The sequence below is a fragment of the Elephantulus edwardii genome, unplaced genomic scaffold, assembly GCF_000299155.1.
Source record: "Elephantulus edwardii isolate Elephantulus edwardi_28Jun2011 unplaced genomic scaffold, EleEdw1.0 scaffold00002, whole genome shotgun sequence".
Classification (NCBI taxonomy): Eukaryota; Metazoa; Chordata; class Mammalia; order Macroscelidea; family Macroscelididae; genus Elephantulus; species Elephantulus edwardii.
In genome coordinates this window covers 24,017,909-24,030,949 of record NW_006399752.1, presented here as the reverse complement: position 1 = coordinate 24,030,949, position 13,041 = coordinate 24,017,909, and the positions used below count along the sequence as shown (strand labels likewise).

Below are 13,041 nucleotides of genomic sequence, written 5' to 3'. Positions count from 1 at the left end.
TTAGAAATTTATTGAACCTTACTAACAGCTGCAAATCGAAAATATTATTGTTATACTAATAGACCAGAAAGAGAAGAAATGCTGAAAACATATCATCTAATTTTAGATATTAATTAGTATGTCTTTCAAAGTAAAGAAAAGTAACTTAGGAGAATTTGAAAGTTATCATCCTTAATAGAAAAATGAATCTCAGAATCTAGCCACACTTTAAAAATGTGTGCCAGTGTTTATTTAGAATCCCTTCTATTTTATTAGGAACAGGAACAGTATATTTCACCAGTAGGAAGTAAGTGTGCTGTCCATACAAGTAGGTTTAAACACTCCTTTGATTGTTGTCCATTGCAGACATTTTGGATCCAAGGCAAGAGTTAAAATACAAAATAACAAACAACATTCAGTCCCTGATGATTCATTTAAGTCATCCCTCTAGACCAGTTGAAAGCTTCCAGGGGAGGAAGAGTTGTGGTTCCTGCAGGAAGGTTTTGTGTTGATTTCAGTGCTCTAAAGAACATTATCCTGGGGCAGCTCCACTCCGTGACCTAGGCTGTGGGGCAGGAGTTGATGCTCACGGCGCCGCTGACCAGGGCTGCTTTACTGAAGCTCACCCCGTGCCCATCAATCACAAAGTGCCTAATGCAGCCTGTGAAGGGCTTGCTGGGGGTCAGGTGTGGTGTCAGCAGAGACTCTGACAAGAGAAAGAAATGAAAACATTTATATTTCGTGGTCAAAACGTACATAATAATTGCTCATATCATGAAGATGACTTCTATATCCAAAATGAAGTATCATTTACTCATCCCTTGGAAACTTTACCTGCTTTTGGAGTAATATGAATCTATAATTATTTGAAGGTTTTGTCTTGCTTTCTATAATCAAATATCTATATAATTCAGCTATTCCCTCAGAATGAAAATGACCATGAACACTTAAAGACTTAGCAGTGCTACCTATGCTTTTGAGGTTGCGGTGGTTCAGTGGTAGTCACTGCCTCCTGGAAGGCAGACCTGGGTTCAGTTCCTAGCCATTGTTCCTCCTGCATGGTCACCAGGGGAAGTTTGCATGTTGCTGTGACTGAAGAGGCTCCAGTGGAGCTTCCAAATTAAGATGGACAAGAAATAAAGGTCTGCTGATCTGCTGCTCAAAATCAGCCCAACAAACACCTGGATCAGCGTGGTCTGATGCACAGCTGGTGATGGGGACAGTGAAGCAGAGTGGGGAAGTTTTGTTTGATGGTCCATGATGTTTCCGTAAGCAGGGCCAACTCCATGGCAGTTAACAGCCACCACCTATGCTGTTATCATTGATTTTACATTGGCCTCATTATTTTTTATATTTTGCTGAGAAGTGATGAAATCTTAGTTTCCACACTATTTTTGGACTTGGTTAATGTTTCTGTTTAATTCATGTCATTACCCTGCACCCTTAAGCCTCTGCAGTTTTTTGCCAAGCTCATAAGATATAATGAGAAAATAATGAATTCAAATGAATGAAGTTTTAATTTTTCTGAGCTAAATGTTTCAGAAATAGAAGTAGGATAGTGAAAAAAAAAACAAAACCAAGCTTGTCTTTGTGTGGGCACAGGTGCCCTGTGGTATGCCAGGGGAATGTTCTTACTGATCTTAATTAGAGATCTAGAAGAAGCCTTATGCTTATTAATTGTATAGGCACAATTAAATGTGCTGGGATGATAGGAGCAATATAATTTAAAGCAATTTAGAGACTTCAAAATATCATGAAATTAAAATCCATTTAGTCAAAGCTGATTATTATGTATAAACAACTCTGTGAGCCAGAGCTGATAAAAGATGGAAACTACTTAGAAATTAGCAACTCAAGAAAGAATATAAGGCAGCAAATTAAACAGCAACTAGCACTGTGCTAAGCTTTCTAAGCAATGTGATTTAAGTATATGCAGAAGCTTGATTTCACAAATAAATCATAGAAATAGAATCTCATGCAGAATGATAAAGTTTTAGATTTGGAGGGAGCTCAAGAGATCAAGTCCATTGATTTGTGTATAGAGCAGGTTGATTACATCTCTTCTGCAGACCTGCTCAGTTGTGTTGCATTGTTGGAATAAAAAATGAGCAAAGATTATAAGGTGGCATTGCTATTGGGTGCTGTTCACTCGATTCTGACTCAGTGAGCCTGCACGACAGAGAACGGTTTCCTAGGCCTTTATCTTTATAGGAGCAGATTGTGAGGTCTTTTCTCTCAAGGAATAGTTGGGTTTAGACTGCTGCCCTTTAGGGTAGCAGTTGAGTACTTAACCATTGAGCCACCAAGGCTAGAAACATTCCATTTAGGAAATAATTTTAGAAGATGTGCTTAGTTCTTCCCTTGGCTAATGAGGGAAGTTATTTGGAGTTAATAATTACTATAATAATTACTATAGCAAGAAATGTCTGCATAATTTACCATGCAATTAATTGTATAAAGTGACAGAAAATTGCCCTTCAGCCTAAGTGGCTGATGAATAAAATCATTGCATGACTGTAAGAGAGAATGCTCCACAAGTTGAAAGCTTGACTATGCATAAAATGATCCAGGATTTTCAGTAGAGGAATAAATTATCAGACAATCGTGTGTGGTAATTTGAATTTTGAAATGATACTTGTAAGTGATAAAGTTGACTTTATCTTGTGTGGTTCTATGTCTCTTAACGCCTTCATTTTTTATTGATAGAAATAATGAGTTAACAGGGTTTTGATTGGTGTGAGAGATTGAGATTCTGAGAGAATCCAGGTGCATAGAAGAGTTTTATTTATACCAATTTCTTCTCTTTATCCCCCTTAATTCTTGGCTTATGATTCCTGGTATGTGATTTCAGTGCAATTTATCTTAAACAGCTCAAAAATATATACTTCAAAACATTTAGCTTAAAAGATTTTTGCTTTTGTTCTAGGCTCGCTGGCATGATTACTAGATGGAATTAAATGTAATGGTGAAGTGGGCTGGTGGTTAGATCTCCCTGGCTCACTAATTTCTGTGTGCTGGCTCCTTAGTTAATTTTTTCTATCCACTGTATATTTGGCTAGGTTTGGCTTCTGGCACTTCTTAGTTGCCTTATCTGTGGAGCTTAATCACTCTTGTAGTGAAGAATAAGAATAGTAGTATGAGCTAATGTGTAAAGCTAGGGTCATGCTATAAAAACCAACAAAAATTACACAAATATTTGATTGATATATAAGCACTTTGAGTAAAAAAATAAAGAATTAATATTTTAGATTCTATGAGCTACATAGCAACCATTCTTATTTTATTCCTCTCTTTCCTAGCATAGTGGTTAATGTTGTTATGTGCTGTTGAGTCACCTGCAACTCATAGTAACCGTATGGACAGTAGCTCTGAACCCTGTCCTGAGCCAGTCTCACTAATTCCAACACACTAACACCTTCCCCCCTTGTTCCAGTTACTGTATCAGTCCATCTCATCTGAGGTCTTCCTCTCTTATGCTGTCCCTCCACCTTTCTGAACATGATGCCTTCAAGGACTGGTCTCCCTGGCCACATGCCCAAGATGTGTGGGATAGAGCTTCAAAATCCTAGCCTCCAAGGAGATAATTGTTTTCACCCTCTCCAAGACAGACCTATTTGTTTTCTTGGCAGTCCATATTATGTTCAAGACTCTTCTCTAGCACCACAATTCGAAGGCATCGATTCTTCTTCTGTCATTCTTAGTCATTGTCCAGCTCTCTGATACATAGCAAGTAATTGTGAAGACCATGGCCTGGATCAGGTGCACCTTAGTGTCTAGACTGACATCATTGCTCTTCAGCAGTCTGGAGAGGTCCCTGATAGCAGATTTTCCCCAATGCAATTCGTCTTTTGATTTCCTGACTGCTGGTGTTAAGAGTGTTGATAGTGGAGCTGAGTAAGCTGTAATTGTTAACAATCTCAATTTCGTCTCCATCTATCATGGTGCTGCCAATTTGCCCATTGTTTAATAGGCACTCCATAATGTTTGCTGTATGTCAAATAAAGCCATATTTTCTGTAATCAGTGAGTGCAATATTTTAACAGTGTATCACTGTAGGTGCTATACTAACAAGGGGTACACAAAGGTTAGAATGGTTTGAATGTGTGGTACATATGTGTACATGTCTACATTGGGTCCTAAAAGCTGGATTGGAATTGAGTGGATGGTAGATGATGGAGAAGCTGATTGTTGAAAGAGTATGAGAGAAAGAACATTTTGCAGATTAAGGCCCTGTACAAGAGGCAATGGTGATGCAGGAGGAAGTTCAAGCTGCTTTGAAAGAATTGGCAAAAAATAAGGCCCCAGGCCTGATGGGGAATTGATACCTTTCAACAACAGATGCTGCCATAGATATGCTCGCCAGATTGTGCAAAGAAATTAGAGTACAATTACCTGGCTAACTGACTGGAAGAGATCAATATTTAATTGCATTTTTAAAAAAAATGTGGAAATCATTGAACAAAATCATTAATATCAAATGCAAGCAAGATCCTGCTGAAGATTATCCAAAAATGACTGGAACAATCATCAGCAGAAAACTGCCAGATGTACAGGCTGGGTTTACAAGAGGTCATAGCCAATGTTAGATAGATCTTAGCTGAAAGCAGAGAGGAATGTCTACTGTGTTTCATTGATTATGCAAAAGCATTTGACTGTGTGGATCACAAGTTGTGGCTGACCTTGAAAGGAATGAAAATCTCAGTACACTTGACTGTGCTTATATGACACCTATATTTGGACCAAGAGGTAGTCCTCAGAACAGAGCAAGGAAACACTGCATGATTCAAAATCAAGAAGGGTGTATACCAGGGATGTATCCTATATTAGACTGTATGAGGAGAAATGTAGCATTAGGATTGCAAGAAGACTCATCAACAACCTGTGTTATGAAGGTGATACAACCTTGCTTTCTGAAACTGAGAAGGAGCTGAGACTTTGGCAACTAAAGGTCAAGGACTACAGCCTTCAAGATGGATTGAAACTCAACAAGAAAACAAAGATTCTCACCTCTGGGCCAATTGGCAACATCATGATAGATGGAGAAGAGACTGAGATTGCTAACAGCTTCAGCTTACTTGCTTGCCAATCAACACTCTTGGCACCAAAAGCCAGGAAATCAAAAGACAAATTGCATTGGGAAAAATCTGCTGTCAGAGATCTCTCCAGAGTACTGAAAAGCAACGATGTCAGTCTAGAGACTAAGATGTTCCTGATCCAAGTCATGGTCTTTGCAATTACTTGCTATGCATCAGAAAGCTTGACAATAACTAAGGATGATAGAAAAAGGATTGATGCCTTGGGTTGTGGTGCTGGAGAAGAATACCGAACATACCATGGACTGCTAAGAGAACATATAGGTCTATCCTGGAGAGTGAAACCAGGCTGTTCCTTGCAGGCAAGGATTTTGAAGGTCATTTGTACATGTTGCCAGGAGGGACCAGTCTTTGGAGAAGGACATCATGCTTCGAACAGTGGAGGGATAGGGCTAGATAGGAAGACCCTCGATGAGATGGTTTGATTCAGTAACTGATGGGGGTAGATGTGTCAGAAACAATGAAATTGTACCAAGATAAAGTAGGTTTCAGAGGTGCTGTAGGTAGGGTTGCTATGAGTCAAAAGAAACTTGATGGCACATAACAACAGTTGTGCAGAAGCCTGGGACAAAGAGAGCATCATTGAACACTTGGGAAACAACAAATCCCAGAAGGTGTAGGAAGACCCAGAGGCAGCGGCAGGGTGGAAATTGATCATAAAGGGCTCATGGCCATGTTGAATTTGACCTTGTTGGACCTTGGGAATTTAAAAAATATTTTAAATGTTGTTTTGTGTTTTAGGAAGGAAGAACTATATAGAAACCCAAGAAATGATATATCTTATACTGCCTGGCCAAAAAAATCCTTTCAGAATTGAAGCCAGGCAGCAGGTGGGAGGTGGGGAAGGGAGAGTGCAAAGGGGAGGGATTGGGAGTGGGGTGGAGATAAAGCAAAGAATTGGTTGCTTTTTGAAGGTCTCAAATATTTCTGTAAATAGTAAATACTGGCATTTAAACAGTTCATATTACAAAGAGAAGGATTTTCTAGCAACTATTAGAGAAGAACCCAAGATTAGAAGATTAATTTTCTGTGCTTTTCCACTCTTCTCTTTAAAGATTTATTTATGATCTTTTATAGAGAAGCCAATTTAAAACAGGAAAAAAAGAACTGTTGTATGTTTTCCCTCAAATGTCCTCCAAATTCTAGATGTAAGAGTTTGCTTATATTCTTGTAGACTTCTTGCCAGTTGTAGCATTTAGTTTTTCCAACTGTGTGAAATCTATGAAAAGGTATGTATTCAACTTAAGGATCTAGTCCCTATTTGAGAGGTTAAAAACGAACATGGGAGGGCCTTCAGTGTCCTTTCACCACCCTGGTCTGTACAGTATTCTTGAGCAAGGACAGCAGCAATGTTACTAATGATCTTTACAGAACTGTAGCTGGGAACCTCTCTGAGCGAATGCGGCCATGCAGGAAAAATGATTTATGGTTTGCAGCTGTTCTGCATTTCAAGCTAATCCTGGACAGAGAACCAGAAAAGAGCAAATGGCAGCAAACCCCTAATCTTCCAATATTTTCATATTTTAGAGTAATATTCACATTGTGTAGGTTTGAAGAAGGAAAAGAGAAAATAAGTTGATTATGGCAAAGGGGATAATAAATACATATTTTGGCTGGAATGCTGGGATTTCTTATGTGTTACTTTGGTGTGACCATGGCTGATCACAATTTTCAGTATACACTCTTTTATGAAAATTAACTTATATTTTTTTTGTTTGGATGAAATATGAAGATACATTACTCAATGATGTTACAATAATAATGAGAGTCCACGGTACCCTGGATTTGAAAACTTGTCCTTTTAAAATAAGCCTTACCTGGAACACCACCAACAAATACAGGTTCCCTGTGATCAACTGGCTTTGGATTGAGTGGTCCAACTACGTGGTTCACTTCAGAATCTACATCCAACTGAACCACATTTGAATCTCTAATAACTGAAACACAGGATGGAAATCAGTCATCAGTGGCACTGGAGTGATTAATTTTTACATGAAAGAATTGAGGAGACTAAAATCACAGTAATGAATAAAACTGTCTTCTATATCACCAAAAACATTGATATCTAACAAGCTAATAATATTTTCTTTTGAGAATGTATATATAAGATATTCTTGTGCTACTGTTTGCTTTATAAATTATCCATAATTTAAATAACTAATAACTATTTTGACAACATTCCCATTCCCAAGCCATTCAATACATAAATTTTATTGTAAAGCATTTGCTTCTGTTTTTCTTCTGGCGAACTCTAGACTGCCATCCATCTCCTTGTCTATCAAATAACTCTTCAGAGTTCTGCCAAGCTCTGTCCTCACAGGTGGGTTCACTGACCCGTCTTTGAAAAGGAAGCCCAGGATTCAGCCTGTTCTCACCTGTAATTCTGTGCCATCTGCCATCACAGAGACTCTGCTTGGGGGTTACTGAGGTGGAGAAGTCTCTGATGCCATTGTTGACTTTTACTATGACCTTCCAAAAACAGAATTTATTATATAATGTCATTTCATCTCCTCACATTCACGATATTTGTATCATCACAGACAAACGTCAACAAACAGCCACTCATGATTAACTTCGCAATTTCAACACAAGAGGTCACTGTTTGGCAGGCAATAGAAATAGTTTAACAGGCTTTACATGGAAAGTGAACAAAACAGTGAGACAGGATAGTAGATGGAAGAGAGGAACAACAGGAAAAATGAAAAACAGCAAACGAAATCTCATTGCCCTGAAGTTAGAACCGACTCATAGCTGACCCATTGCAGGATATGAAGTTGTAAATCACAGGACAGGAGCGTGCTTATCATTCTCAGGAGTCACTGGTGGATTAAATCCACCAGAAAGGTGTGTTTTGGGGGGTTAGCAGTGCACTTCTCCAACTAGTAGAGCTTGAGATAAAAGAATAGCAGAATGAATTATTTTAATTTTTAAAGACGAGTATATTATAAAGATGAGTATGTTGTTTTAAAGATGAGTATGTGTGTACACAGATACCCACAAAACACACACACATACAGATTAGACAGATAGATAGATGGATGATAGATACATAGATACATAGATACATAGATATAGATAGGTAGATAGATGATAGGTTTTTAAACAGATTGTCTTGATATTGGATATGTTCACTGCTTCCAAGTGGTAGAAACAAATTTCTTCCAACTCTTTTTTAAAACCATAACAGCCATGCCAGATAAACTGAATCAGAATCCACAAGATCACCAGATGATTCTTGTAAAGCATAACATAATTCTTATTTATACATTTTAATGCATTATATTTTTATGTAATCATTCTCATTTACATAAGAGTAACCTCAAGGGTCTTGTTGAAATGTAGATTCTGATTCAGTAAATCTGAGGAAGAAATGCAAATTCTCAGCAAGAATTTTAACTGGAATAGACCTATTCAAAGTCTTAGTTAAAACTCTTTAGTTATGTTATTATCACTGATATTATTTTCAGCTTCTTTAATAATTGTGACACCTTTTTTGAATTTTTTTCTTAATCATTTTCATTCCCAACATAGTAATCTTAATCCAAGTATTGTCTGTACTTAAATTTTATATTACAGATCTCTTCCCATTTCCTTTTTCTTTTCCTTCATTAACAAACCATTAAGGAAAGATTACTTAATTCTGTAAAATAAATTTGCTTCAGGTCTGGAATTCAAGGTCAGAGAAGAAAGACTTTTTTTTTTTTTTTGAGACAATACCTGCCCATTTTTCATGTGAACATTCAGGTACTCCCCATTGACACTGTGGCCATGAACAAGGATTCCAGAACTGCTTCTGGGACGCACTTCAAATACAATCTCAAACTTCAAGCCAATATTGAAAGATTCATCTATGGAGAGAAATACAATCAGTTCTCAAAGACAGCAACATACATTTTGTAACTATGATGTGATTTTTGTAACTACATGTCTTTTAATTTACTTTTGAAGATTTGACATTTTTTAACAGTGTAATTGAAAGTAAGCTCTGGGTAAGACATTACACTGCTAAACCAAGGTGGTCAGTTCAAATCTGCCAGATTCTCTTCTGGAGAAAGATGGGCAATTTCCTTCTGGTACTTTTGCAGCCTCTGAAAACTCACTGGAAGGTCAGCTATGAATCAATTCCAAGTTGATAACAATGAATGAGTGTTCTTTATTGTAGAAAGTGGCATTTTTTAAAAAAAAATGTGAAAAGAAAAAAAGTGAAAATCTCTGGGGGTTAAGGGGAGAAATAACAAATATAACACAACTTTGTGTGTGGATGGGGACAATCCATTGGTAATATAACATATGCACTAGGAGTAGAGCAGAGCAAAAATGAATTACAATTAACAAAGTTATTTGATATGTCATAAATAAAGGGAAATGACAATGTTGGCTGAGGCAGTAGTTTGAATACAAATCCACAGACTGGGGCATCTGACAAGCACTGTGTTGGCCAGTGTGGCTGGGTTGTCTGCTGCAGGGCAGAAAGAGGCGTGGTGAGTTGAGAAGACAGGCTGGAGCCACACATGGAAGACTCCTAATGCCGAAGCTCAGAAGCTCGACTCTGTTTTGAAGTCACTGAGCAAGGGAGCTGGCCTCATTTAAAAAAATTTTTAATCAACAATAATAATGATAATAATAAAAATACTTGAGTAGTACAGTCTTTCAGTGGAGGAAGTGAGATTAGTAAAAGGAATTAGGATCTACTATTACAACGAGTATCAATGATATAAGTTTAAGGACTAAGGTGCACCTGATACAGGCTATGGCCTTTTAAATCACTTGCTATGTATCTGAGAGCCTGGACAATGAATATGGATGGCAGAAGAACAATTGGCACCTTAGAACTTAACTGTGGTGTTGGAGAACAATACTGAATATCTTATGGATTGCCAAAACTCCAAACAGATATGCTTTGCAGAAGGTGCAGCTAGAGTGTTTCTTAGAGGCAATGATGATGAACACATAGTTTGAGCATGTTTCTAGGAAAGGCTATTCCTTGGAGAGGGACATTATGCTTGGGAAGGTAGAGGAATGGTGAAGGAGAGGAAGACCTTTAACCAGGGGTAATGATGCAGTAACTATAGCAATGGGCTTGAGTGTATCAGAAATGGTAAAGATAGCACAGGAAAGGACAAGGATCAGATCTATTGTTCAAAGAGTCAAGTTGAGTTGTGCTAAACTTAACAATACCTAACAACAACATTACAGTGATCCAAGAAAATGAATTGTTATTGAAGAATAGCTGTGTTCATTCCAAGAGGCTCACTGCAAACATGAGCATCTTTATAATGTCCATGTGTCTCCTAATAAATTATTTTTTCATTTCTCCTGATATTAATGTTTAGGAGGTCCATAAATTGTGCAGGTTTCTATGTATCTCAAAGTGTCCAAGGCTTTAGTTTTTCTATTAGTGAAATTCAATGAAAGCCCTTAATGAATGATAAAGGAATATTAAGTGCAGGTGTTTTGGTGGGATAAGGAAAAGAAAATAAAATCATGAACCACAAAGAGAAAATATTGACTCTGGTCATCCTATTGCATATGATAGTTTAAGAAAGTGTGGTTGGCTGCTTACACTGACAGCTGTGAGAAAGTTCTGGTCAGTGAATGGGGCAGGATAAAAGCTCTATCTCTGCTTTAGAGTGGAAAAGGAGAAAGATGGTGGTTGTGGAAAGAAGTCAACTTTTAGAGCTAGGTTAGTTGGCACTCTTAAATTTTACATGTGGGTATTTCCTGGTCAGAAGAAATATTTCATAATTCAAACGTCACAAAAATGAGTCACGTTACCTAGAACCACATATCCTCCTTCTGTTGAAAAGTATGTTCCCATTTCCATTGGGCCTTCAAAACAAGGAGTCACACTGAAGGTCTGAGAAGCTGAGGTGATGGAGGCCCCATTAAGCTGGAGATTGCTGAGACAGCCACTGAAACTGTAGACTGAGTTAATCTGAGAGAAAAGAAGACCTTTGTTAAAGTTATTTTCACTACATAGATATTATCATTAGGTCAACTCAAATTAACAATGGCCCAATGAACAATAGAAAAAACCTCTGCCCAATCCTATACCATCTACATAATCTCTGTTATGCGTAAGCCGGTTATTGCAGTGTTGTGTTGACCCGTCTCACTGAGGTTCACCTTCTTTTTCTGTGACCTTTCATCTTTTCAAGCATGAGGTCACACATCAGGAAAAATGAAGGAGGGTACACCCTAAGAGAAACTAAGAAATTACACATTTTATCAATCCTAGCTTTCTAAGCATGTCTATCAAGATAGTTGATTTTTAACTTGTTTTTGAAGTTGGGGTTTTATATTTTATAGTTTAGCCTTATAGTAGTGAAGCTATGGGACTTTTTTACATGGAAGAAGTAACTTATAACTGTAGGTATAAATTTTTACATGGTGTGGATTGTTAAAGTAGATTCTCCCTCATGCCAACCCACTCAGAGGATAGACTAACACAGCCCCAGAGGATTTCCAAGGTTGTAATTTTATCAGAAGCAGATATCCTCATCTTTCTTCTGCCGTGTAACTGGTGGGTTTGAAATACTGACATTTTTACTATAAGACTACTGATAAGCCATTAAGCCGCTCCAGATCTAACTCAATCCTGTGGACTCCATTCTCACTTTTCAGGTTTCTGACACTGTAAATTTATATAGGAGAAGACTCCCATCTTTCCCCCACAGAAAGGCTGGGGTTAGCACCTGGATATGTTATATACTATACCACCAGTTCCCTTAAATTTTATATCTATCTATAAGAGTATTGAATATCCCATGAACTACCAAAAGAACAGATATTTCTGGAAAGGGTATGGCCAGAGTGTTCCTTGGAGGCAAGGATGACGTAGCTTTGTCTTTCATACTTTGGACAAGTAGTTAGTTGAGGCTATTTCTTGGAAAGAGACATCATGCTTGAAAAGATGGAGGGTCAGCAAAGGAGAGGAAGACCTCATCGAGATGAAGTGACACTATGACTTCAGCAATTGGTTCTTTTGTCCCAGAGAAGATGAGGATGACATAAGATAGGGCAGGTTTCAGGCTGGTTGTTCATAGGGTCACTATGCATTTTACTCGACTCTACAGCACCTAACAACATCCATCCATCCTTCCATCTATCCATCCATCCATCCATCCATCCATCCATCCATCCATCCATCCAAAATCATCATCGTCTCTCTCTCTCTAGCTCATAAAATAAATTGAAATAAAAATAAATGTGGGCATCATCCTCCAAGAATAACATCTGTGTTCAAGATCATCTAATGCTAAGGACAAGCAAAGTTCTTCACTGTTAATTCAGCTTACATTTCTGCTTCATCAGCTGTTTTTGAGGTTGAGAAATGATTGTAACATACTATAGGAAAATTCGGCCACTGATTTTATAAAACTTTTGGAAATCGTTCTGCTAAAGAGATTGTCATTACCCCTCAAACTATTGTCCTACATAGTCTTTAAACCTTAAATGAAAAATGCCTCTGCAGTTTTCTTAAACCAAATGTGCTAAAGGTCTGAAAAGCTTAACTAGGGAAAATTGCTTTAAACATTATGCACTTTTAAAAATTCTCAAATTATCAAAACAGGATCAAATCGACCACAGCAACTCAGGTCTTATATGGGAATCATGAGAGCAGTGGCTCAAAAATAAGAATAAGAATGGTTGTACAATTCAAAGAACGTAATTAGTGTAATTAAAAGAAAGGTCTATACAGAAATTGTTGAATCAGTGTTTGTTTCGCTGTGTATAGTATCAATCACATCAAAATAAATAAAACCACACAAAGTAAGTAAAATCACACGTACACACACACAAAAACAATGTCAGGAAATTGGGGCTGCTTAAATGAATTTAACAACTTGAACCCTCTGATTTTTTGCCTTGTATGTATAGTTAACAATAGATCTTAGATATGGACCTTTTTTTCTTTGTTTTGTTTTGTTTTTGGATCTTGTGTAAAAGTCAAACCTAAATTTATATT

General features: G+C 37.5%; 1 protein-coding gene across 2 annotated transcripts in view; it reads right to left on the bottom strand.

Moving 5' to 3' along the window:
* The window catches only part of LAMA4 (laminin, alpha 4), a 229,742-nt gene continuing 216,701 nt past the window's right edge, over positions 1-13,041 (bottom strand). Inside the window, exons 34-38 of one of the 2 annotated variants that reach the window (XM_006879027.1) lie at positions 10,848-11,007; positions 8,790-8,920; positions 7,448-7,541; positions 6,890-7,009; positions 1-685 (exon numbers count right to left, since the gene is read on the bottom strand). In XM_006879027.1, the coding sequence (XP_006879089.1) occupies positions 540-685; positions 6,890-7,009; positions 7,448-7,541; positions 8,790-8,920; positions 10,848-11,007 (651 nt within the window). In that variant the 3' untranslated portion in view covers positions 1-539. The remainder of the gene's footprint in view (positions 686-6,889; positions 7,010-7,447; positions 7,542-8,789; positions 8,921-10,847; positions 11,008-13,041) is intronic. The other variant, XM_006879028.1, reaches the window with a different exon arrangement.